Source organism: Ceratotherium simum, chromosome 5 (genome assembly GCF_057802395.1).
Source record: "Ceratotherium simum simum isolate JZ-2026a chromosome 5, ASM5780239v1, whole genome shotgun sequence".
Lineage (NCBI taxonomy): Eukaryota > Metazoa > Chordata > Mammalia > Perissodactyla > Rhinocerotidae > Ceratotherium > Ceratotherium simum.
In genome coordinates, this window is record NC_141904.1 from 64778026 (window position 1) to 64804623 (window position 26598).

General features: G+C 39.4%; 1 protein-coding gene across 20 annotated transcripts in view; it reads right to left on the reverse strand.

Moving 5' to 3' along the window:
* The window catches only part of MAGI1 (membrane associated guanylate kinase, WW and PDZ domain containing 1), a 623132-nt gene that overhangs the window by 68891 nt on the left and 527643 nt on the right, over nucleotides 1–26598 (reverse strand). For 12 of the 20 annotated variants that reach the window (XM_087431290.1, XM_014793575.2, XM_014793588.2 and 9 more), the window contains 6 exons: nucleotides 22822–22860; nucleotides 16533–16590; nucleotides 13624–13718; nucleotides 10963–11055; nucleotides 4076–4258; nucleotides 2905–3525 (listed from right to left, as the gene is read on the reverse strand). In XM_087431290.1, the coding sequence (XP_087287416.1) occupies nucleotides 2905–3525; nucleotides 4076–4258; nucleotides 10963–11055; nucleotides 13624–13718; nucleotides 16533–16590; nucleotides 22822–22860 (1089 nt within the window). The remainder of the gene's footprint in view (nucleotides 1–2904; nucleotides 3526–4075; nucleotides 4259–10962; nucleotides 11056–13623; nucleotides 13719–16532; nucleotides 16591–22821; nucleotides 22861–26598) is intronic. The other 8 variants (XM_004419897.3, XM_014793603.2, XM_087431289.1 and 5 more) reach the window with 2 other exon arrangements.

The following is a 26598-nucleotide window of genomic DNA, read 5'->3' on the forward strand; positions in this document are numbered from 1 at the left end:
GCCAGGGCTTGTGGGTGGACACCTCCAGCAACTCTAAACCTGACCCAGGAAACTGTCTGATTCCAGAAATTTACAAATAATATTTCAATCTCTGTTTGACTTACAGGTTGTGGAGCGGGGTGGGGGGGTTCAGATGAGGGGCATGAAAAATACTAAAAAACAAAATGTACCTGATCTTGACAAGAACAAATATCAAAAATGAGCTTGGAAGATCAAGAATTAAAACAAAATACAAACATAGCCAGTTCTGCCCCAAAGCAGAAATGGCCAGTTCTTTAAAGCATGGCAGAAAGCTTCATCCTTGAGATTTGAATTCCTGAGAACAGTGTGGATTTAATGAGTTTATCAATCTGCTTACCAGGAGTTATGACAGAAATGAGATGTTTTAGAAAGAATCAGTGAAGTGGCTGTTTACTTTCTCATGTAACCTGGCTGTTGTCTTTGTTGCTTCATCAAACCTTCTCATTTACACCCCACCATACAGGAGGGATGATTAAAATGTCAGCCCCGATTCAAATGACTAATGTATGGCAGAAACAAATATAGTTATATGCTTTCTATAAAGATTAATAGTAGCTGGTGCTAGCCTGCCAAACGCATGTGTACGAACTTTCTATCCTACACATAAATCAAACACAAGGCATATGGGGTATTTTAAAGACTGCTGATGTTACAGTGATTTTAAATTACCCAGGTTCTGGAATAAACTATGCAGATGCTGACTAATGTGGCAATATATTCTGGATCTTCCCATATTAACTTAACGTTATAAAATGTAACGGCATTAACCAAAAGAAGGTCTTAGAAATTAAGAGAGAATGCAAACATATTTGAAATCAAAGAGTATGTTTCTATCATCAGCTGTTTGCTAGTTTGGGCAAATTCATCATAATATGGTTCCAGTAACCGTTGTAAGTTAGCAGACTGTAATGAGACTTTATTTTTTGATTACCTTAAAAGTGACTTTAATGGAAAAGAAAAACTCAACATATTGACAAAAGAAACGAAGGAGCAAGTAAATGAGGTAGGAGAGCAGGGTGGTTTGTGACTGTCAAATGAGCAGCGGCTGATTCAGAGATGCCCCTGATGTACCAAGAACTACTTAAAAGTTTCCAAGTTGTTTAAGGTGGACAGAACACTGGACTGGAAACTACAGATTCAAGGTGAACTTCTCAGTTCTATTGTGGGATGGCACCTTCCTACATTTTGGGGACATGGTAAAAATGAGATGTGAGGTGTGTGCTGATATGAAAAGTGGTTTGCAAACTGCTAACTTGTCTATAAGTGCCAGGTATCATCATCATCATCATCATCAATCATCCTCCTCCTCCTCCTCCTCCTCCTCCTCCTCATGCTCAAAGAACTTCCTACTACATCTCGGTCACTGTTTAGAAAACAATTATCTGTGCAGTCAAGTGATCTAGGTACAAGAAGAGATTTCAAAATTGTATCAGTGGAAATAACATTTTTAAAAATAAAATCTGTACAATGGCTTTCATGAATGAATGAACTCTGTTCAAGAACAGCTGACTGAGCATTTCGATTCACAAGGTTACTCTGAATTTTGAATTTTCTTCCAACAACTCCCATCATTTTGATCACAGAACACATAGCTTTATGAGAGCATGAGAACATGGCTGCTGTGACATAAGTGAGTTCCTCTGTTGCAACAGAACCAAGAAGAAATAAAAGTCTGGTTCCTGATCTCTTTTCAGAGGGTCAGAATATGCTGTGCATGAAACAAATCATGTTGGCAAGGATCGGGGAACAACTAATCTCACGCTCGTTATATGAGATGATCAGTCAAGACTAGTCACAAATACATTTCCAGGAGCAAGACATTTCAACAGTGTGGAAAATGTTTCTCCATGTGAGGTCCTGCGAGCTCTGGTGGGGCGGTGGGGGTGGTGCAGGCAGGAGAAAGACGGAAGCCAACTGTCTCAAGATTTAGAATACCCCAATTCTCTGAGACCCATAACCCCGTCATTAAAATGTAGGTATGTTGAGATATGTTTTTAAGACGATTGCGGAGCTATTCCTTCCAAGTGTAGATAATCATATACCTATTCATTCATTCATACATTCATGCAATATCTATTCATTCATGAATGCCTACCAGGAGTCAAGTAATGTGTTAAACGGTGGGGATACAGTAGGCATAGGCCCTGGCTTTACGGATTTAATATTCTAGTGAAAAAGAGAGAGCAACAAAGAAAAATAAATAAATATATGAAACAATGACTTGTGACAATAATAATAATTGTGATAAAGGCTCTCAAGAAATGGGGTGATGCAGTAGAGATTACATGGAGGTGTTGGGAGCTACTTTAGATAAGTGAACAGAGAAGCCCTCTCTCAGGAGGAAACTTGAATGAGACTGAGCCAGCCAAGTGAAGATCGGGGAAAAGAGGATCCAAAGCAGAGGAAACAGGAAGTGCAAAGGCCCTGAGACAGGAAAGGGCTTGGAGCACTAAAGGCACTTCAGAAAAGAAGCCAGCTGGCTAAAGCATAGTGAGGGGTGGAGAAGAGTGCGAGATGAGGTTGGAAGAGTGGCCGAGAGCCACTCTTTTTTTGTGCACGTACACTGTGCAGGCCAGGTTCAGGAGACTTAAAGGATAGAGGTTTTAAAATCTTAATGGTTTTTAAAAGGCACAATGTGATTTACATTTAAAAGCATCACTCTATCTGCACGTGTATAACATAATCTATAAACACAGCCCTTATTCGAAAGAGGCTAGCATTTGGAGAAATCAAAAGGCATTTTGAATGCATTTCCAAATATTTAAATAAAAATGATCTTAAAGGAGTAGACATTAAAAAAACCCCAAATAGCCATCTGAAGACCAGTAAGTTAAACAATGGATTCTGGTTTAAAAAATCAAAGAACAAAATAAACCTACGTACCTCCTCGCTGCACCAACAATGTGACCTCACTTCCCTTTGGACATTCAATCAGCATATCCACAACTTGGTTGTGAGTCAGAGCCTGCACATTCTTCTTATTAACTTCCACTATCAGATCCCCTTCTTTCAGACCTCGGCACCTTGGACTGTCAACGATCTGTTTCACTCTTTGGCCGCCACCACCAGGACTGTCTGCGATAGTAAAACCAAAGCCCATCGGCCCCTTGACTATATGAACAGTTATGAGTTCCGGCTGAGTGGCTATGGAGGACGCTAAAGAGACAGTGTCATTGGGGTAACCATGGGAACCGTTCGAAGCCACATCAGCAGGGCTGCTTGGCCTGGCATCCTTCACGCCGTTGGCTTTGCCTGTTTTACTACTGTGACTAGCTGGCGAATCGTAGGTCTCTTGCCCATTCACAATAATTGGTTCTTTATCCAAAATCGCCACTGAGGTCACTAAACTTGTATTGGGGTCATCAGGGTCAAAAGGCAATGGATAACCTCGGCAGAGTTCAAGGTCCACACTGGCACCAATGGGAATGGACTGAAAGATTTTCACAACTTGTGCGTGCGTGTGTCCCAAAACACAGGTGTCGTTCACACTGACGATTACATCTCCTGTAAAAGGTAAGAGTTTGGGGGTTAAAAAAAAACAGTACTCAGAAAAGTTATATCCATATTATAATATAAAATCCTACCAATGGGAAGTCAAACTGCAACTGGATTTGGGGGTGGTACTGTAGGGCACAAAGAAACTGCTTCTATTACTTATTTTAACTGCTAATAAGGCATTCTTTTAGCATCTAGTGTCTTCTCTGCTAATGAGAATATAATGATCATTGAAAGAACATTGGGGCTTTATTTTAAAACAAATTCTCACTGCAGAAATCCAAGTTTAGAATTCACTTATTCAAACGGATCTACGTTTTTAGTAAATTACTGCTTTACTGTACTCAATAGCACCCTATCAGTTCCCCCAAGTGAAAGTGGCTTCAAAGGTTTTCACCTATACCAGGGGATGCGTTTATATAGCAGAGGAATCTTGCTCATTCTCAGTTATTCAAGGACATTCACAAACTCATGAAATCATGATATTACTTGGTCTTGTTCAGGTGCTGGGGAGAAGTCTCACCACACAGGACATGCTAGGGCCATGTCGTGTCTCTACCTGTTTCCATCTTGCCATCCAATGCGGCGGGACCATCTAGGACCAAGCTCTTGATCTGCAGAAACTCGTCAGGTTCATCCCCTCCAACGACCGTGAAGCCAAAGCCACGACTGCTTTTCCGCAGCTTCGTGTGAATGAACTTGCCTTTTAACTCAGAAGGGTTTCGTGTAAAAAAGGGTTTGCCTGGATTAAAACAAGAAAAGTATAAGGAATGTCACCATGAATGAAAAGGTGAATTAAATAAGAAATGACACAACTTATAGATAACTCCCCAAGCGCCTGTGCTGGGGCATTTGTACACACAGGCATCTTAAGAAAGTCTTCTCTTGATTTCAGGAATAAAGGTGCTCCTAAGCCCCTTCATTCAAGGAGGGTGATATGGTACATAAAGCGTGTCAGCATGAAGGTCCAAAAGCAAATGAAAGAGAAGGATGAAATTGGTGCCCATTGTCTGACACACTTTCTCAGTGTAAATTCATGTAGTTTGATATCAATTGAGCGCCACGAGGTCCTTTGCAGAAAATGGAGTGGGTCTGTGTTTTGTGTCTTTTGTTTTGTTATAGTTTATATTTTATTTTATTTTATTTTTTTAAATTTTTTTTTAATTTTATTTATTTTATTTTGTCCCCCAAAGCCCCAGTAGATAGTTGTATGTCATAGCTGCACATCCTTCTAGTTGCTGTATGTGGGACACGGCCTCAGCATGGCGGGACAAGTGGTGTGTCGATGCGCACTCGGGACCCGAACCCGGGCCACCAGCATCGGAGCGCACGCACTTAACCGCTAAGCCACAGGGCCGGCCCCATAGTTTATATTTTACAATATGGCTTCCATGTGCTGCCATGGGCTTGGCTTCTGCTTGTAAAACCAACTCAGCAAAAACTCTCTAGCTTTTAACCAAATAAAAAATTCATTGTGAAAATACACAGATATTACTAGGAAAACATATTACAGTCACAAAGAATAATTTGATAAAAAGGTAGAATCACTACTTTCAAAATTAATGGTCATAACTTTACTTTGAACTGAATTCTAAATTCAACTGATTTTTCCTGTTAATTTGCATCTTTTAACAATTTGTGAAATAGCCCAGGCATGTCCACTGCTAAAATTTATTATTTAAGGGCTGGCCCTGTGGCTTAGCGGTTAAGTTCGCGCGCTCTGCTGCTGGCGGCCCGGGGTTCAGATCCCAGGCGTACACCGACGCACCGCTTCTCCGGCCATGCTGAGGCTGCATCCCACATACAGCAACTAGAAGGATGTGCAGCTATGACATACAACTATCTACTGGGGCTTTGGGGGAAAAAAATAAATAAATAAAATTATTAAAAAAAAAATTTATTATTTAAAAGAAAAACTTAGGGGCCGGCCCTGTTGCTTGGTGGTTAAGTGCGCGCGCTGCGATGCTGGCGGCCCGGGTTCGGATCCCGGGTGCGCGTCGAGGCACCACTTCTCTGTCCATCCTGAGGCCGAGTCCCACATACAGCAACTAGAAGGGTGTGCAGCTGTGACATACAACTATCTACTGGGGCTTTGGGGGCAAAAAATAAATAAAATCTTTAAAAAAATAAAAAAAAAAAAAAAAATAAAAAAATAAAAAAAAAAAAAGAAAAGAAAAACTTAGGACATGTGACTTAGATACATAAAAAAATAAAAACTAAACTAAACGGTTACTAACAGGAGCCATGCAACACCAAATTCGGCTGCCGTATTTACAATAAACTGATAGATATATAGCTGAATAACTTCCAAACATGTTACCTATGGTTTTATTGCATTTTCCTGATAATATTCACAAATAACATTATAACATTTTGTACACAAACCAAAAATTTTACTTTGGTTTTATTAAGTGGGCATTTCTTTGTAATTGAGAAACTCACTAGAATTTCCCTGGTTATCCCAAATAGTGGACATAATTCATGCCCAGATTCTCAACTCTCCTAATTATACTTCCCAGCTCCTGCCCTTGCCACAGCTTCCCCATCTGCCCTATTTCTTTTCTATCAGAAATGTCATTTAAAAAAAAACTTAGGAGAAAAAAGTCTCCATATCCCCCTGTACTAGAGCCTGGCACCCAGGAAGCAAAGTTATTTTTGGTTAAGTACATCTCAAAGGCCTTTTTTAAAAGGTCTCTGGGCATGCATACAATTTTTAATTGCATATTTCAAAAATCTCTGGCTCTTAAAAAGGCTGTTTTAAATTGTCTAGAGTCACAGGTTTGCTCACTAATAGCCTCCTCCTCTCTAGTGCAGTCAGTCCCACGGCTGGTTGCAAGTCTGACAAACTACAGCCCAGTCACCACAGCTAAAGAAAGGCAAGACTTAGGAGGATTCACCAGGCAAAGGCAGCAGGCACCATACCAAGGCACCAGGACGGTGAAGTCAACCACGGTCAGGGTTCGTGGGGAGACAGCTGCCATGGCAATTGTCAGATGGAAAATGGAGGACAGGGGAGATAATCTCCAGATTTTACTTTGGGAGGTGTGTGAATGGCCTACATTCTTGAGGCTGAGGCTCCTAGGAAGTTCGGGGAGCTTGAGGGCAAACACAGTTCAGTTATGCAGACAGAGACTTCAAGAGCTGCCACCTTCTCAGTGAGGCTTTCCCCGACCACCTTTAAAAATTGCAACACCTCCTCCAACATTCCCAAGCCCCCTTTCCCACTTTTTGTGACCATCCAACATAGTAGACATCTGACTTATTGGATTGGGGTTTTTTCTCACACACCCCCCCCTCCCATGCTGGGGGGCACTGCACGTGCACACAACTACTAGAATGTAAGCCCCACGAGGATGTCTGCTTGTGTAGACAAGGAGTAGAATACTGTCCATCTCATTTTATATGCTCCAAAAAGTTGTGTTGAATGAATGAACGACAGCACAAAGGAATGAGATTTAACATGTCTTTGAGAAGGCTGGAAAGAGGTGGTTGGGTGTTTCAGCTTTTCACCCTTATTATAGGCAAACTTAGAAAACGTGAAAATGTGCCTGGCAGTTTATCTGACTAAATTTCTTTAAAGCCATTAGCATATTTGAGCTTAGAATGTGTTCAACTTAATAGAGACAGGAGCAGGGCTTCGAAATTACACCACTGACTTCCTTTTTTAAAGCTTAACTAGGGAGGGACGATCAGAGGGTTTCACACTTATGCACATTTTATTACTTTTTATGCATGGGTGGGTCATCAGTTAATGCAGCTTTTGAAAAGAAATGCTCTTCTCCCCAGAAGCAGTGGAATTTGGAGCTCTCTGCTGCAACCCTGTGGTACATGTAATTTTCTAAGAGATCCTAGTCTGTTGAATAGTCACCAGCTGTCAGATCCCGTTATAGGTGAGAATCACTGGGGTAGCTTTTTACACTACACAAATTTCTAGGGCCTACCCTAGACTCAATGAATCAGGATTTTTTGGGTTTTGGTCCAAAAATCTTCTCTTGAACAACCCATAGGTGCTTGTGTCCCTGACAGGCTGGCACTATTCTTGGCACCAGTGTTTGAATACCCAAGACCAGCACTGTCCAATAGCTCTTTCTGTGACCAGTGAATGCTCTATATCTGCACTGTCCAATATGGCAGCCACTAGCCACACGTAGTTCTTGAGTCCTTGAAATGTGGCTAGGACTGAAGATGGCACAGATTTAAACCATGTAATGAGATATCCCACCAAAAACAAAACAACAAAAAGATTTTAGTCAGAAGGTAAACTATTCCTAAAGACAATTAAGGTTGAAATTTGTGCTCTAGTGGCTGTGCAGCCTTGGGCAAGTTACTGAACCTCTCTTTGCCTGAGTGTCACATGTGTAAATTGAGGGAATGACAGTACCAACCTCATATGATAGCTGTAAGGAATAACTGTGACAGATCATGTAGGGAAAGTGCTTAGGGAGGTGCCTGACCCATAAGAGCTCAATAAATGTGAGTTATTATTTTGATGATGGTGGCAGCAGAGTGGGTACAAAAGAGGGTTGGCTGCAAAAAGGTCTCTCTGAGCCTAAGGTGGAAGCTGGAGAGTTTTCCTAACAGCAAATCTCTTTCATTATTATTATTATTATTATTATTATTATTATTATTTTGTGTGTGTGTGTGTGTGTGTGTGTGTGGAAGATGGGCCCTGAGCTAACATCTGCCAATCTTCCTCTTTTTTTGCTGAGAAAGACTGGCCCTGAGCTAACATCCATGCCCATCTTCCTCTACTTTATATGGGACACCACCACAGCATGGCTTGCCAAGCGGTGCGTCAGTGTGCGCCCGGGATCCGAACCGGCGACCCCTGGGCCGCCGTAGTGGAGCACGCGCACTTAACTGTTTGCGCCACTGGGGCGGCCTCAGTAAATCTCTTTTAAATCATTATTTGCTAAGATTAGAAGTACGTTCTTGATCAGAGGGAAGTTTAGTTGAGCAGTTAACTTAGCAAAATTCATACCAAACAATCTAACCAAGTGAGCTATATAGCTTCTTCCTGGTCGTATCATTAGGAGGTAGATCAAGATACTTAACCAGAGGGCAGGTAATTGGACGTGTAAGCAGTGATGATAAAGTCCAAATTAATGTTTCTTACAATCGCAGCTTGGGGTCAAAGCGTATGGATTTTAACTGGCTTCTCTGCCGTTGATTATATTCCAAAGATGATGACTGTGTTTGGAAGATGAGGATCAACATGGAGACTGCACAGGAGAAGGGATGTAAGAAAAATGCGTCGTTCCCGGGAGAGTTCAGGGAGCCTGAACTTTCCCAAACCACCAGGGGACCCAAAAGGGTTGAAGAAGCAAAGAAAAAAGAAAAAGAAAAAGGCCTAGAAAAAGAATCTCAGATGAAGCTGCTAAAGCAGATAAATACTATCTGGACTCTTCACTCAGTTGGTGCACTAAGGATTTGGCACTCAGAACCCGAACCTTTAAAGCTTTAATTTATTTCATCTCTAAGACAATCCTTTAAGGAAGCTGGGCTGGTTATCATGTCTGCACGCATGCATGTATGTACGTGTACACAGGTATACTGTTTTCACTCAATGGTAAGTTTCAGCAGAAGCTAGGTATCAAAGGGATTATGTCTAGTTTGGGTCTCTTACAGCGAAAAACACCATAGTCTCCTGTCTCCATGGGATTTAAAGTCTAAAGAGGAAACTATTGTTCAATAACTGAACACAATTATAAACTATTAAATCCTATAAATGAGAAGTATAAAACAGAAATTCTCCTGTGAATATGACAGGGAAATTTAGCAAAACTTGAGGTGAGTAGGAGTTAGCAAAGTAAAGAGTGAAAGAGAAGGAACAGAGGGAACAGCATATGCAAAGGCTCTGACGTGGTCCACAGGTTTGCTGGCTCAAGGAACTGAGAAGAAGGCTGGTGTAGCTAACTTACCGAGAGAGGGGGAAATAAGATGAGACGAGGAACTGAGAAGAAGGCTGGTGTAGCTAACTTACCGAGAGAGGGGGAAATAAGATGAGATGAGGCTGCAGAAGGAATTTTATATTTAAAAATACAGAGGCCACATCATGTTGTTATTAGTTAATATGTTATTATCTACTATGTTCTATCTTTATTAAAGCCATTAGCACCATAAAAAAGTATATCCAAGTCAGAAGAAATTATTTTTTGTTAATTGATAGTAATAAAAATCTCATAATTTATCAGCTAGCAGGGAAACAATTTCTTTCCTATGAAAATTAAAATGGAGGAATCAAAATTAGAGAAAAGAATTATTCTACTTATCTTTTTATGTCTAATACAATTATATCTCTTTAAAAATGTACAGAGGAGGAAAACAAATTTTACAGCTGTTTCTGTACCACAAACATTTCCCAACTCTATCAAATACAATACTTTTTCTGTTTTTCTTAAGAGAAAAAAACTCAACAACAATAAAAAACCCAAAAACTTGTCCTGTCATTTAAGAGTAATGTGGCCTGAAAGTAGCAAGATTCTGGAACTTCCAATTTTCAAACCTGAACCTCTCTAGAGGGCTCACACTATTTGTGAACATAAATGAGACCCAATGAAACGTTGTAAAACATGCATAAATGCCAAAACTGCAGCAAGAATAGGTGATGAGAATTTAAAACTCAATATCAAGCCATTTTACATTTAGAGGAAAATTTTGGTCAAAAGCAAATATGTTGACTAGAATCTTGAACTATCTAATGCTTATTTATTTATCTTATTTAACACAATAAATTTATCTTATTTAACACAATTTATCTTAACACAATAGTAAATATCTGTGCACAACTCTGGGATGGTTTTGCCTCCCAGGGGCATTTTTGGTTGTCAAAACAGGGGCAGGGTGTAACTTGCACCTAATGGGGAGAGGCCGGGGATGCTGCTAAACATCCTACGATGCACAGGGCAGCCTCACAACAAAGAATTACCTGGCCCAAAATGTCAATTGTGCTGAGGTTGAGAAATCCTGGTTTAATTGATTGTTGTGACAAGTAGTCATTATTTTTAGAGCATTACAAATAGCTGAAGAAATTCATACAGAAAAGTTTCTAATCTTTTTGACAAGTCTGATTAACAATATATTTAGAATTTCTATAAGTATCATTTTTACTATGAAAGGAATGAGATGGGAGTTACAAGATTCCACTTTTTTAAGTACCTTTAAAAAAATTAGATTTTGTGGGCCGGCCCCGTGGCTTAGCGGTTAAGTGCTCGCGCTCCGCTGCTGGCGGCCCGGGTTCGGATCCCGGGCGAGCACCGACGCACCGCTTCTCCGGCCATGCTGAGGCCGCATCCCACATACAGCAACTAGAATGGATGTGCAACTACGACATACAACTATCTACTGGGGCTTTGGGGGAAAAATAAATAAATAAAATCTTTAAAAAAAAAAAAAAAAAATTAGATTTTGAGCTAAAACTATGACGCAATTATAAAAACACTTTACCCTGAAGTGGAGCGTCTCTGGCTGGCTCTGGATTGCTTGAGGGGTGGTTTGGAATTATAGGAGGCACAAGCGATGAATGGTCTTCTGTCCATTCTGTAAGAAAGAGAAGAAACAGTTTACTGTTTTTCCTTCAAAGGGCTGGTCGACTTACTAGGATTCACCTTCTTAATTATAAAACTACCCAAACCAATAAAACCAGGGGCAGAGAACTTAAATAAAAAAGAAATTGGTATCTGATCCCACTCTATGTTAAGAATATCAAGATATATCTCTCTGTCTCTCTCTTCTAAGACCTCTGGGGAAAGAAATATTGTCATACAACCAATAAATCTCCAGGTCTCTCTGGCTGGAGAGTTCAAAGTGAGACCAAGTAAAAAACATCAGGAAAGACATAGAGTCAACTAAAGCTGGCCCAATAAGGGAGACACTTCTCTAATGCAATTGGGACATGGGCTGGGCTGCTGAAGCCTGTTTGTCTGAGGTAGTGAAGGTGGCTTTCTGCAGTTTGCTAAGGTGCTATTTCTCATCATCTCTGAAATCCAAATGGGACCCATTACCAACACTCCTGGGTCCTAACCATAGTCTTATTCACTTTGAGGCTCAGAAATAACTCACAGTGAGGAACCCCTGAGATTTACCCTAGAGTCCCTTTCCAGCTCAGCTAACACATTCAATTGTACACTCCCACTCCCCAAACTACACTTTCTAATACTACCAAGTTTGACGAGCTCAGGAAAAATATTGAAAGAAACATTTTCTTTAAAATAGAAAAGAGATTAAAGTAGAAAGGAGAACTTTTCAATAGGCAAATACACACACATACAACCACACATACACATATACATACATGCTCTCTCTCAAATATAGTCTATGGCAGTGGTTGGCAAACTATGGCCAACTGGCCAAAATGGCCCCAATGCCTGTTTTTATACAAGTTGTGAACTAAGAATGGCTTTTATAGGGGCCGGCCTGGTGGCATAGTGGTTAAGTTTGCATGCTGCGCTTCGGCGGCCCGGGGTTTCATGGGTTTGGATCCCAGGGGCAGACCTACACACCGCTTATCAAGCCATGCTGTGGCAGGCATCCCACATATAAAGTAGAGGAAGATGGGCACAGATGTTAGCCCAGGGCCAATCTTCCTCAGCAAAAAGAGGAGGATCAGCAACAGATGTTAGCTCAGGGCTAATCTTCCTCACTAAAAAATAAAAAAAGAAAGAAAAAAAACGAACGGCTTTTACATTTTTAAGTGGTTGAAAAAAAATAAAAAGAAGAATATTTCATGACACACGAAAACTACATGAAGTTCAAATTTCAGTGTCCATACATAAGGTTTTATTGGAACACAGCTACGCCCATTTGGTTACACATTGTCTATAGCTGTTTTCATACGACAAGGAGAAAGATGAGTAGTTGTTACAGGGACCATATGAACAGCAAGTCCTACAATATTTACTCTCTGGCCATTTATAGAAAAAGTTTGACCCAGCTCTGATGGCTTAGTGGCTAAAGCTCAGCATGTTCTGCTTTGGCAGCCTGGGTTCAGTTCCTGGGTGCAGAACCACACCACCTGTCTGTCAGTAGCCATGCCGTGGCAGCAGCCCACATAGAAGAACTAGAAGAACCTACAACTGTCATATATGCAGCCATGCACTGGGGCTTTGGGGTAAAGCAGGAGAAAGGACAGGAAGATTGGCAATAGATGTCGGCTCAGGGCGAATCTTTCAAACAAAAAAAGAAAAAGTTTGCCAGCTTCCCTTCTATGGTCTGTATTTATTACATTCAATATTATAATAAGAGAAGTGTTACATTTGATATTCATATATTTGATATTCATATTGTATTAAGGGGATACTGCATCTATTATTTAAAGGATTGCAATGAAAAACTAGAAAAAACTTAAGCATCTATCAATAAACAGATGGCTAAATGAAGTGGAGAGATTCATAAAATGGAATATTAAGTAGCCATTAAAAATCATAAGGTAAATCTATATTAACCAGCTTTGAAATATATGCAAGAAATATATTTAAGTGAGAAAAACAGGTCACAAAACTAATATCTATAAATTATTATCTGATTTTTATTAAAATATGCATATTTGCACATTCCTGGAAAATTTCTGCACAGTGTTTATCTACTGAGAATGGGATGGGAGAGAGCAGGGGAGAATTTAACACTCCTGAATTGTTCATATTTTTACAAAAAGCATGAATTAAACTTGTAATTTTTAAAAAGCATTCAAAATTACCAGCTTTTTCTAATTCTTACATGTAATGTTCTTAAAATTAAAAGTTGGTTTCATACCCAGTAACTCCTCTTAAAGTGCTAAACGTGGTTTGGATCCGGACACCAGTTGCTATGCACATGCTGCTGGGGCAAGATAATTCTTTTACCACCAGAAAGTTCTCCAATCTAACAACAGCCCCTTTCTAAATTAAAGTGGAGATTGGGGTCTCTTTGAATTGGGTCCCCCACTTTAGCTGCCTGGGTTCCGGGGCAGGGAACTCGAGCAGAAGCTCTGTATGCCTCCCCTCAGGACATCAAGGTCCCAGCACAGCAGAAGGATGTGATCATCATCAAGGCCTGTTCTGACCACACGGGGGTGTCAGCGCCCAGGCTTTGTCCCACACTCCTCGGCCCACAGATCAAGAGAAAGCCCACCTTCTGGTTGCTGTTGCTGCTGCTGCTGCTCAAGCTGCTTCTTCCGTTTGGCTTCTAAAACCGGGTTCTCATATTGTGTCTTCCTGTTGATGTGGCTGGAGCAGAAGGCAGACAGTATTCAGTTAGGAAACATTTCATCCCACAAGCAAACACCAATCAGGCCAAGTCATGATTAGAACGGAGCAAAGCAGTTGGTCTGAGATGCTGACCATCCTGTGTCAAAATGTGCAGCTGGGAAGAAGAAATAAAAATGAATGGTGGGCCGGCCCCGTGGCTTAGCAGTTAAGTGCGCGAGCTCCGCTACTGGCGGCCCGGGTTCGGATCCCGGGCGCGCACCGACGCACCGCTTCTCCGGCCATGCTGAGGCTGCGTCCCACATACAGCAACTAGAAGGATGTGCAACTATGACATACAACTATCTACTGGGGCTTTGGGGGGAAAAAAAAGGAAGAGGACTGGCAATAGATGTTAGCTCAGAGCCGGTCTTCCTCAGCAAAAAGAGGAGGATTAGCATGGATGTTAGCTCAGGGCTGATCTTCCTCACAAAAAAAAAAAAAGGAATGGTTTCCACTCCTGACTTTTTATATGTACCAAGCATTGTGCTACCAGTTCTACATACGTTTTATTCTAAAATCTTCAATAAATGCCAGGAGGTAGGGCCTATATTCATATTTTATGGGTGAGGAAAGTAAATTTCTCAGCAGTTAAGTAACAACTCACCTAACATAACACAGCTAGTAAACAGTAAAGAGGCATGCAAGCTCAGGTCTGTCTGCTTTCAAATCCCAGGATTTTAATCACTGACTCTCCCAAACGCCCAAGGAATCAACTGATAGGGGACTTTAATTCATTAAGAAGTAGATTACAGAATTATTAAAAAATGAGATTAAAGCAGAGATGTGATGTTGTCTGTAACATTTAATGCCAGAACTGCTGTGTAACTTTCTACAACAGAGCTGGCAGAAGCATAAGCATTCACCCAAATGATAAAGTTAAAACAAGGACTCCAGCAACATCTGTCAACTATTTTGATCAATAGACATGGAGGCAGGATTAAAAGTATATGCCTTAGGCAAAAAGACTCCAAATGCAGTTAACTTAAGCCAATGTGATGCGTTCAAAGTGACAAAGACCCAGATACTTCAGATGGCTCCAAAACTAAAAAGGCCATGGCAAAACAAAAATAGACTCTCTCTCTCTCACACACACACACACACACACACACAAATACACACACACATGCATACATACGCACATATAAATACATATTTTTTTTGCCATGGCCTGTATGTATATGTACATACACACACGTTATACAAACATACAGAAACAAGCATACACATATATATATTTTTTTCTTCATCAAAATCATACTTCATTACAAGTTTGGAAACATACCTATTATGTGATTATTTAGAACTTAAAATATTTTTTAAAGCCAGACTTTACTTTTTAAAAGCAGGCTTGTCAAAGAGGGTGGATTGACTGATTACCCCTAATTCCTATTATAGGACTACTTGTTTGTTTATTTCCTAATTCTTGTAGGCAATTTCATGCTAAGAATAGTCTAACATACCAGGCATGTGGATCTGAAAAGACACAGGAAGGAGAACAGTATAGGTAAGATAGGAACTCGTTCCTCAAACCAAGCCTCTTCCTCATCAAAGCTGTTGTCACAAGTCCTTTTCTCTCTTAAGGCACAAGTTATTTGAGCACTTAAAATGAGCCCCAAATAGGCAGAAACCCCACCGTACATCTGTGAGAAAGATGATCTGCAGAGCACACAAGGGAATTTTATTTAATGAGCGTCAGAGAAGCGACAGAGCTTGCCTTTCTGAAGCCCCAAATCACCAATCCTTCTTGTTAAGTAAAGAGGTGGTAATGTGAGTACTGGCCAAGGACACTTCCTATATTGGACTCATAATTTTTTATAATAAGATGCTGAGCATTTTACAGCCTGGCATGTTTGCATCAGATGTTCTTATCACCAGGATATTGTACAAGTGACTTTCAGTGCCAGCAGTGTGAGTGATAGAAAGCTTGCCAGTTATCTTCCCTGTGGCAGGTAGGATTATGATGATAGAACATTCATATGGTATTTGTTTCTTTCAAAGGATCTTTTATTAGTTATTTCTCATCTCTCTCAGAGGAAATGATATAGAGCATACTTTTTCAGTGTTTAATCTCTTGAGTTTCTTTTATTTTTTTTAGTATCATCCTGCCAATAGATGGTTCTGATGAAGGGACAAAGTGTATGCCCAATGCCAGACTAAGGTACATAGTAAAGAGGTCATGATAAGGGTTTGAGACTCTTAACAATGGAAAACAGGAGCCATGTGCATGGTCCTCAAGCAAGGGAGAGGCAAAGAGGCACACAACGTCTTGCAACTTAGGCTAGTTCTCAATTTCCTTCCTAATCTTGGCAACATTTCATACATTATTAAGATTTGTCTGACCCTTTTAGAAAGTCTGAATGAATAAATAAGTAATTACTAAGAAGTTCAGACCTAGGCAGGGCAAAAAGTAGGTAAAACAGGTCCTCCTCCTAAAGATAAACAACCCCTACTCATCCGGTCTATGGAACCTTTGTTTTTCCCATTCATTCATTCATTCATTCATTCATTCAACTAGTGCTTACTAGTACCTGCCATATGCCGGGACTATTTTGGGCCTTGGTAATACAGTGGTAAACAAAAGACAAGGATCTCGCCCTCATGAATTGTATAATTTACCATCTTCAGATTCAATGAATACTTTCTCATTCATACATATATATTTCTTTATAAAATTAATATTATATTATTATTATTATTTAGTTTGTACCTTATGCTGATGGAAAACTCTATTCAGAATGAATGTGCATAATCACAGAAAGGTGCAAACTGAAGTGTGGATTAACAGGCACTTACTCTACATAGTAGATACCATAGACAGGGTCTTCAATCTTTTCCCAACCAGCAGGCAGTTCTGAAAAATAAAAGAACATTTAGAGCAAGAAGAGTGTATTCTCCAAGAGCCTAGGGATTTTCAACAATTGAGTTGGGCGAAAACAGAAAGACTCATAAAAACGCCTTAAATCCAATTAAAACTACGTATTCTAACAAAAAAAAGTGAGCATTATTTTTATTTTATTAATGTATTTTTCTGCATGAAGAGCAATTCTTTGCTGATATTTTGCACAAATAAAACTTAATAAAATGCTGTCCTAGGTGCCTTCCTTCTAAATCAACTATTAAATTAAATTTTAGTGGAAATATAGTCAAAATTTGCTTTGAATACCTAGTTCCTATCTTAAATATTTACAGTTTTCTCATTTTCTTTCCAGACTACCTTATCACACAAGCAAACATGGATGAAAATTAATGTTTCTTTTCATTTTTAATACAATAGTGCTGTTTTTGTTCTACCTGGAATAAAATAAAATTTGCATTTTATTTTTTCTTTGTTCCTAATTAAAATGCTACCAAGTAAATAAAAATGCCCACATGGAGCTCAGTTTTTCAAATGCACATATCTATCATTCAATTACTGTATTTAGACAGACCCACCTTGACCAGCACTCTGCCTATGAAAGCAGAAATGAAACCGGCAAAAAGTTGGCCATTGATGATTAAGTAGCTAAGGACTAAAGACTAAAGTTTTTTTCCTTTTTGCAATTACTGGCTATAGCTTTTAGCTGTTCACCCGCCCATTGTTAACTGTGCTGTTTAGGCAATATGCTATCTGACTCCCACTAGATTCCTACAGATAACATCTTGACGCCTGGTCATCATGGTAATGGATGTTTGAGCTGGTTTTCAAGAATTAGAACCCCTTGTCCACTTCAGGCCAGTTGAGACCACCCACTCATCAAGTGGGCCCCAGCAGATGTCTGATAAGTGATCTTTTGACGTCAAGAGACTAAAAACTCCACCCTCGGGTCATGCCAATGCCGCCATTTTGTGAACATGTGTCCTACGAAGAGGCATGAAGTCTGACTAGGCTTGCACAGATCATCAATTATGTCACCTCTCCTCACCTCCAATCACGTATCTCCACATTTCAGACCACCTTGCCCCCTTCCAGATGAATATCCCTGAGTCCCTGTTTTCGGGGAAGCGGATTTGAGACTCATTCTCCCGTTTCCTCACGTGGCTGCCTTGTGATTAAACCCTCTCTCTCTGCAATCTGGTCATCTCAGGGATTGGCTTTCCGGGGGCAGCGGGCAAAACGAACCTGGTTCAGTAACAGAAACACAGGTCCTGTTCTCCGAGAACTCACTATCTCAAGAGGAAGATTTTATTCCTTCAAATATGGTGGAAAAATGGCATTGGGGGATTTACGTGCCTTTCTGAAAACTCAACCATGCTGTACTGGACCTTACTTTGTAAGGTTTCTTATCAAAGGTTGGAACTTTATTAACTAGGTAACAGTGAGTTCTGTTATAACAAGATTCTATTGTGAAAAAGCCCATTGCACCAGATAATTTGACTTAGTGAAAGAAGCAACTAGGTTGTGTTTCATGTCATTAAACAATTCTTTCAGGTAGAGCAGCAATTACTCAATTTCAAAGCCACTCTGGTATGTACGTAGTTAAGGCAAGCTTGCATAATACAGTACTCCAAAGAGAATCGTTATTCCTAGAAGTAGCTATTAAGACCAACTTGAATGGAATATTACAAACACTTGAAATATCACTTATTTTTAAATACTAGATTTTTTTTAATTCAAGGAAGCATGTGGTCACTATTTTCAATAGTGACGTTTCATTGGGGCATAGGGCTTACATATGCCACAAACAATCCCACACTGAAATGAAGCCACGCGTGTGCACCCAAACACATACAGGCTAATTACTCAAAGTTTATGTTTTGCTCAGATTTGGCTGCACATCAAGAGACATTAATTTCATGGTTTTTGCTCCACATGTTATTTGTTTGCAAACAAAGAGACAGGTTTTCCCCCTTTTCTTCTAAATTTTTTTTTAAACACTTAGCAGGTTTTAAAGAAGTCTTTGAATTCCAGGAGACATAAGCTACTAAAATGCAAGACAGGCCCAATCTGCAGATGCTGATACAACTTGGCATTTTTATACTCAGAGCGTTGAGGACTGATGCAAATCAAATGCCTGGGAAATGGTTTTCCTTTACAAAGCTGGAAATTACCACTTAAATGAAAATGAACCAGGAAAATATTTCCAAAGAGTTGGGAAATGGAAGATTAAGAAAATGCAAATTGGTGCACAGTCATATGTTCGTTCTGGCATGGGGCAAAAGAGTGGGTGAGTGTGAAGGGACCACGTTACATCTAATGAATCAAACCTCTTTTCCAAATCTGCAACCTTAAATATTTGGCCTGATTATTTTTAGATAAAATTAGGAAAATATTAAGAATTCAATTCATTCCATTATTAATTTGTCAAACATTTATTGAGTGCCTACTGTCTGCCTGAGGGTGTGCTAGGCACCAGAGACACAAAGATAATTACAAGTGCGCCATCTGAGCAGACAATTCAAACACTGCACAGTAAGTGCTCTGATGGAGGTCCAAGGAGGGTACAAGAAAAGAAGCCACCTCTGACTTTGTCCTGTCACTTTGTCAACAACTTATATTCTAGAGATGAGAAATGAGGCCGGTCGACTGGTATTTCTGGACTTTTGTAAATTGAAACACATCTTCTGGAACAGATTGGTAAACTCCAGAAATTTTCCAGTTTTTCAAGCTAAAACTCATTTAAAATGGAAAAGATAGATCTCTCACTTCCAATGCGGTAATTAACTTAATAATAGGAATTAGTCTCCTAATGCTTAAAATAGAAATGGGTCATCTATTTAAAAAAGGAAGATATTTGTCCTCGAATTTGCTATTTGGTTCTAAAAAACTGAAAATGGCAGAAAATATTGAAGCCCAGAAAATGATAACATTACAATTTTTTTTACTAAAAACTACAAAGATGCCTGAAGAGAAACCTCCCTAGGTTTAACAGACAACAGACCAGACTGTACAACCTGTCACAGGCATTTCAGGCAGCTAAGACCCTTTTGGGGTTGCCCAGATCTGGGATTGAACCTTAGCTCTACTATTTTGTAAGTCTCGCATTGGCCTAGTTACTTTAACACCTCAGAACCACATCTTTCTCCTGGATTTACCTCCAAGGTCAACTGAAGATTAAATGAGGATACTTGTGAAACATTTTGCACAGCACCTGGCACATAGGCTCAATAAATGGCAACTGTTCTAGGAAAGCACAAAAGGAACAGGACAGATTTATATGGCCTGCTTTCTTGCTATTCCTCCCTCTGAAAATCTCATGCTGTACTCATCATCCCCACTGAAGCAAATATGGAACAGTCAAACGTTCTAAGTTCTTTAAGCAAAAGAGATTTGTCAGCACACAGACTGAAAGTCATGTTCACAATCAGAGATAAATTTCACAACTGTGACTTAGTATGGGTTGGGAGGAGACCTCATTTCCTTGCCTCCACCCCTCCTAATTGGGTTCAGCACATGAATACCTTGTAATTCCAAAAGAAGGTTCTGCAAGTGCTTTTCGATTCTGAGGAGATGTCTGCAGAGGATGTAATACATTCTGCAAACCAAAAGGGCATAATGGAGCTAGTGACCCAGCTCAAACAACAGAGTTCAAAAATGACAACTCTATAATCAAATGATCTGTGTCCAACACCCAAGCCGACCGCCCCCGCCTCCCAAAGGCAGATTATAGAGAGGGTTTCCTTGTTACATTTGGAACCGTATTGTTCACCGAAAACCTGACAGTTGCTATTGTTTGAAATTAAGACCCTCTTATTAAGAAAATGGGCAGTCAGCTTGTCAATAGAATCTGGAGTGAATACAACAGAAAACAGTGTGTGTGAGTATGCTTGTGTGGGGTCGTGTGTGTGAATGTGTGTGTATACCACTCTTTAACACAGTAGACATGTGCAAGTAAATATCAAGAGTCCTATCTCTACTCTCCCTACATTCTTTAGTACACATATTCCTTCCTTGTCCAATATTAAAGGCAAAAAGTACCATAAGGAATCTACTGAAAAATCTAACACGAGGAAATCAGTTAATAAATAACACAACTGGTAAAAACAACAATATGTGCTGACCACAGGGACAAATATTAAGACATAGTTTCATTAAGTCTCCTCACAAGTACCATGGGAGCTCCTCTTTCAGCCTCTCTTTATAGATAAGGAAAGGGAAGCCAAGAGCAGGTGAACGACTTGCCCAGGGTCACACGGCCGGGAAGTGGGGGAGCCAAGATATGAGCCAGGCAGCCTGATCTGACCCCAGAGACAGCTCGACCACTTCATCAAACCATCTCCCAGAATTATGGCTATGACCATGAGAAGGGATACTATGCAGCCATTAAAACTTATTTTTTTGAGTCTTTAACAGTATAGCAAAGTTCCCACAATGTTATAGTTACATGGAAAAAAACAATACAGAAACTTTTCTCTTAAAAATTTCAACATTCAAACTTCCGTAGAAGCAGATAAGGTTGTGCCCTAAGCACAGCTGTATTATCTCCACCAACCGCCCACAGATGGCAGTGGTCACTCACTTATATTTAGTGAGGTAGCAAGAGTGGTTTAAATTGGTTCAACAAATGATTAAGGCACTCATTTTGTGTCTGGAAAACCTAATTCTGTCTTTTTCAATTACTTCATCTAATATCACCAGCTTGATAAATTTTTTTTGATAAAATTAGTTCCAAATTGTTCTATTACACAGGTTGAATCTGAAGTCATTCCTACCACAATCACCACAAGGGCAACTTATTAAACACCTTTAAAAATAGATCTGGGGCCAGCCCCGTGGCGTAAGCGGTTAAGTGCACGTGCTCCGCTGTGGCAGCCCGGGGTTCGCCAGTTTGGATCCCAGGCACACACCGATGCACTGCTTGTCGAGCCATGCTGTGGTAGTGTCCCATATAAAGTAGAGGAAGATGGGCATGGATGTTAGCTCAGGGCCAGTCTTCCTCAGCAAAAAAGAGGAGGATTGGCATCAGATGTTAGCTCAGGGCTGATCTTCCTCACAAAAAATAAACAAATAAAAACATAAAAATAGATCTATCAATAGTTATCAAACACTGCTGGCATATTCATCAATTACAACAGGATATGCCCCAAAGATTAAGAAAAACAGAGATAAATTCTATTATAATCCTAGTCAACCATGACTGATTATCTATATAACAAAAACAAAATCGAATGAAAACAATAATCTGTATAAATATTTATATTTTCAGTTCTTAAGGCAAGCTCAAATATTCTATGCTGATTCAATAAACTCAGCACAGTTCCATCCACATTGATGTTAAACAGTCTTCTATTTTAAAAATACACTATGGTCAACTTTCAATCAGCCAAGGCTTTCACGTGTAGTTTAGTCGAAATTTGTGTTTTCCCATCTATCTTTCCGTAGATGCATCAGATGAAATGCATACTAATTTTAATACTGTTAAAAGCTGAACATAAAACATTTAACTTAGTGGGGAACATAATTCAATATATTCCAACAGCAAAGATAAAAGAGTTTGGCATTATCTGCTCGTGTAAATTACCTCTAAACTGTAATAGCTAGAGTAGTCAAAACCTGATTTACATTGATACACACCCTTTAAGGAAAATGGCACATATAAACCTTGTATCTGGTTTTCAAACAATTCACTACAATTACAAGTCAACATGTGGCCTGTGACTTAATAGCAACACAATACTAAGACTTAACTATTCAATTAATCACTGAAACTGCTGTACTGCTGTTAGTCCCACAAAGATCTTTAAATTGGTCTGGTGCGTTTCGCTTGTTTTGCATTTTTGTATTCCCCATGAAGATAACCTTCCACACCAAACAAATAAAGAAATGAGGCCAAGATAGGCTATATGCGAGTCCAAGAAACACAGCAAGTATCTATCTCCTTGATTTTTTCTTAATCCTCAATTTCTAAGACAACCTAGCACCAATTTGCTAACTCTCATTCTAGTCTCAATTCACTCAGACTTTTTTGTAGACACAACTTATTACAACTCTGCGTGATGCCTGCAGTCAGACACAGGGGTTGTAAGATTGACCTTTCACAGATAAGCGGGAATGAAAATCATAATTGGAGAAGTGCAAACTAAAGAAACTGAGAGATTAAGCAATTCACCGGAGACAAAACCATTCAGGCAAGTCATGCAGCAGCAGCCGGCTGGGAGGGTTTACCTAGTTCACCGTCCAGCTCCTCGGTGTGGACCCCTTCTTCTCCAAAGGAATAGCAGGAATGAGACAGAAAAGAGAGAAAGAAAAATTCAGACACCAGCACCAAGGAAGAAACTCCCCTCAGAAAAACAGCAGCAAACACATCACTTTGTTTTGTCCTTACCTGCATTGGGGCTTATCTCATTGGCTTGGCTAGTAAACTCAAGACCTCAGTGTAAATCACAAAACGGTTAAGAGCTGATATTGGTAACATAATTATATGGCTCATTTCCCTGCATGTCAAAAGAGGGTTTGATTGGTTGTAAAAGATGACAAATACCTTTGCGGTTTCAACGTTCTTAAGTGGGAACACTTAATACAGACCTTATTTCGACCAAACAAATGACCTTTCAATATTAGTCCTTTTAACCCTTCAATAATCCTCTGATCGGTGAAGCAATTATACTCACAATTAAAGCATTACTTAACTTATAAGTAATCCTGCTGCCTGAAAAATGGAAGGTAACGCAAAATTGAGAATGCAGATTGTAAAATGAGCTACACTTCAATGTCTTTCAGTAGGAGTTAGAAAGATGAGTTATGTCATGATGATGTACATTAGGGAAGCAAGGCTTGAAGGCTGCCCTGAAAGGAGTATCAGGGGCCAGAGTTTACTTTATATAAGATTTCTAAGTCAAACAGCTCAGAAATATTGGAATGAAAATGTTCTCAATAATTTCAGTGAGCAAAACAAGTCAAGATCCTTTCCAGTCTTGATCTCCTTTTGCTGCCATTTTATCATTACTAAGAGAACGTGGGACAGCACACAAAAAATCATTTCATACATCAAGTCTCTCTAGCTACAGAGTGGGTGGCTGTCCTCTCCACTGTAAGCTCTACAAACACAGACATCAAGCCTGTTTTCACTACCGCAATATGCCCGATGCCTAGTGTAGTTTTTGGTACATGGTAGGTACTAAATATTTCTCAAATGAATGCATGAATGAATGAATCAAGTATTGACTTTAGTAACCAACATAGCCCTATCCACATTTTAAACTCTTCATTTAAAAACTATCCAACTGCCAACAGTGAGTTTTGACACCGGCATTGTTTCTTAAAAATGGAATCTGCTTTACATAAAATGTTTCACATTTTAAAATGCCCATTTGGATATTATCAAACAATATCTTTGGAGGCCTTCACTCATTTCTTTAATAATTATTTAATGAGACCTACCATGTGCCAGTCACTATGTTAGGTGACAGAGATATCAAAATGAGCACAATCAGACACATCTCTATCCTTTTGGAGGAGGAGACAAGTCCAAAGCTCACATAAATGAAAATAAAACTAAAACCATGATCAGTTCGCTAGAGTAAGACACATAACAGAATGAACTAATCATAGCTGGGGGCAAGGTCACAGAAAAGTCCCTGAGCTGTAATCTGAAGGATATACAAAACTTAACGAAAAGACTTAAGAGTGAAAAATGACTAGAATTTAAGTTCTCCAAGAGCAGAGCTCTTTGTTTGCTGTGTTTATTGACACATCTGAAGTCCCCAGAACGCACCTGACATAGAGAAGGCACTCAAGAACTATCTGTGCAATGCAAGAGTATTCTGAGAGAGAACTGCATACCTAACTGTCATGGCGCAGGAACCCGATGAGGACTAGTGGGGATGAAGGGCAGAGAATGGGGAGGAGCGAGAGTGAGATAAGCTGGAGAGGTTGAACCACACAGGGCTCAGAGAGGCAAGATAAGGATCTGGCATTCACTGAGCAGACTGGGAGAGCCACTGAACAGAGCTTGAAGTGGTAGTCAGTGATAACACAATCACATTTACATTTTAAAACACTGTTCTGAGTACAGTGTAAGAAGGAGAGGGGCAAGAGCCTGGGTGTGAGGCGAGCATGACCTGGACTAGGATGGTAGACGTGGTGAGGAAAATGGTGAATGGATTCCAGAGATATCTGGGAGGCAAAGTGAACTCAGCTGGACATGGGTTAGAAATGGGTGTGAAGAAAATTAACAGGTCAAGGGAGATTCTTACGAATGCATGGATTTACCCTCAACTGAGGTAGGGAACATTTACAGAGGACCAGATTTGGGGGGACGGAGATCATTAGTTGGGTTTTAATCATATTGAGTTTGAAGTCTCTTTGAGACCAACAGTTGGTGTGATCAACCAGGCAGATCAACTCTGGCCTGGAGCTCAAAGGCAAGGTGGAAGGCTTCTAATTGAACTAGATACACAGAAATGACAAAAGGAGTTATACACTGAAGATCAAAATCAAAAACTAGCTTCTCACTTTTTTGAGATAGGAAATATAAAATATAAAATTTTTACAATAAGTACGATGCTATACTGTTACATTCCATGTGCATGTGACCTACAGAGAGTAGAAAGAAATACAGGAACAACACTGTGACCAACAATGTTATTCTTCTTTGTGTCATGATATAAACAACACAAGGCAGCTTTGTGTTAACTGGCAATTGAAAATACAGGTATAGGAACTGATACTTGTCATAGTGGTATAGTCTGGTTATCTATTTATACTGTTTGTGTATACAGGCACACAGACATACATATAACTTCTACTAAAAATAGAATATATGAATTCTAATGTTGAAGGGATAATTATTAAACTAACTGCATTTGGTATGAATACATACTTGTGCCAAAGGAAACAACACCAATAATAAGAATTCTAAGAATTAAAAAATTACTAGATTAGGTAACAAAGCCATTCAGTAATTCTACTCAATACTTTTACTACATTCACAGTTTTTCTTAGTAAAAGCTCTTGGAGTCTTCTATCATCCATAAAATTACATTAACAGGCATTTTCATACATTCCCAGTATAACTATAATGGATACTGACATTGAAGATCTTATGGTAATAAGAGTGCCTAAAGTATCTTCAAAATCATCAGGTATCAAATAAAGATTGAATTTTGTTCTGTGAAGTTTTATGGTTAAATGTATTTTACGTTCTGATCTTTGAAAATTGGCCACTTATGTATTATATATTAAACAGAATATATGAATTATCAGGACAGTCCATTACCCCATAAGCTGCAAAATAATGCAGCTGACCACGCCTGTTCCATTCCTTCTTTAGGAACAGGACTAAGCAACCAAAATAAAATGAGCATCTCAGTCACGCCTTTTTAGTCAGAAGGATTTGCGTTTCCACTTGAAGTCACTCAGATAAATATGAACATGCAATTTTATGTTCATTTCATGTGATCTGCAATCCATGTATAACAGAAGGGTCTTGGAGTACAAAGTTTTGACAGTATTATACTTTACGGGCTTACATTTTCAAACAAATCTCAAGTTTATATATACAACAATTCTGCCCCATAGGATAAATTAATAAAGTTTCACTAGCTTACAATAAAATATGTATTCAATAATTAAACTACTAATTCAAATGCCAGAAATGAATAATGAGTAGCAAAGCAAACCATTTCCCTTTTAATTCATCCACGTCAAAAAGTAATTTTGGTAGAACTTGGGATAGACTTCAGTGTACTGAGAAGGAACACATTTGTTCTGTCTTAATACTTTTCTCATTTTAGAAAAGTAATTAGAAATCCCAAAGCCTTGAAATAAACTTCTTTTAATAGTAACTCTTACAGCCAGTTGATTCTTTTCTGAGATTAATGGGGAGAGTACGGCTAGGGGTAACACCTCAGTCTTTCTCGGAAGAATACATTTCTTATATATTTAGGATGTAGTCTAAGATACACAGAGACTCCCAAACAAGTCAAGATCTGCTTTCCCCAT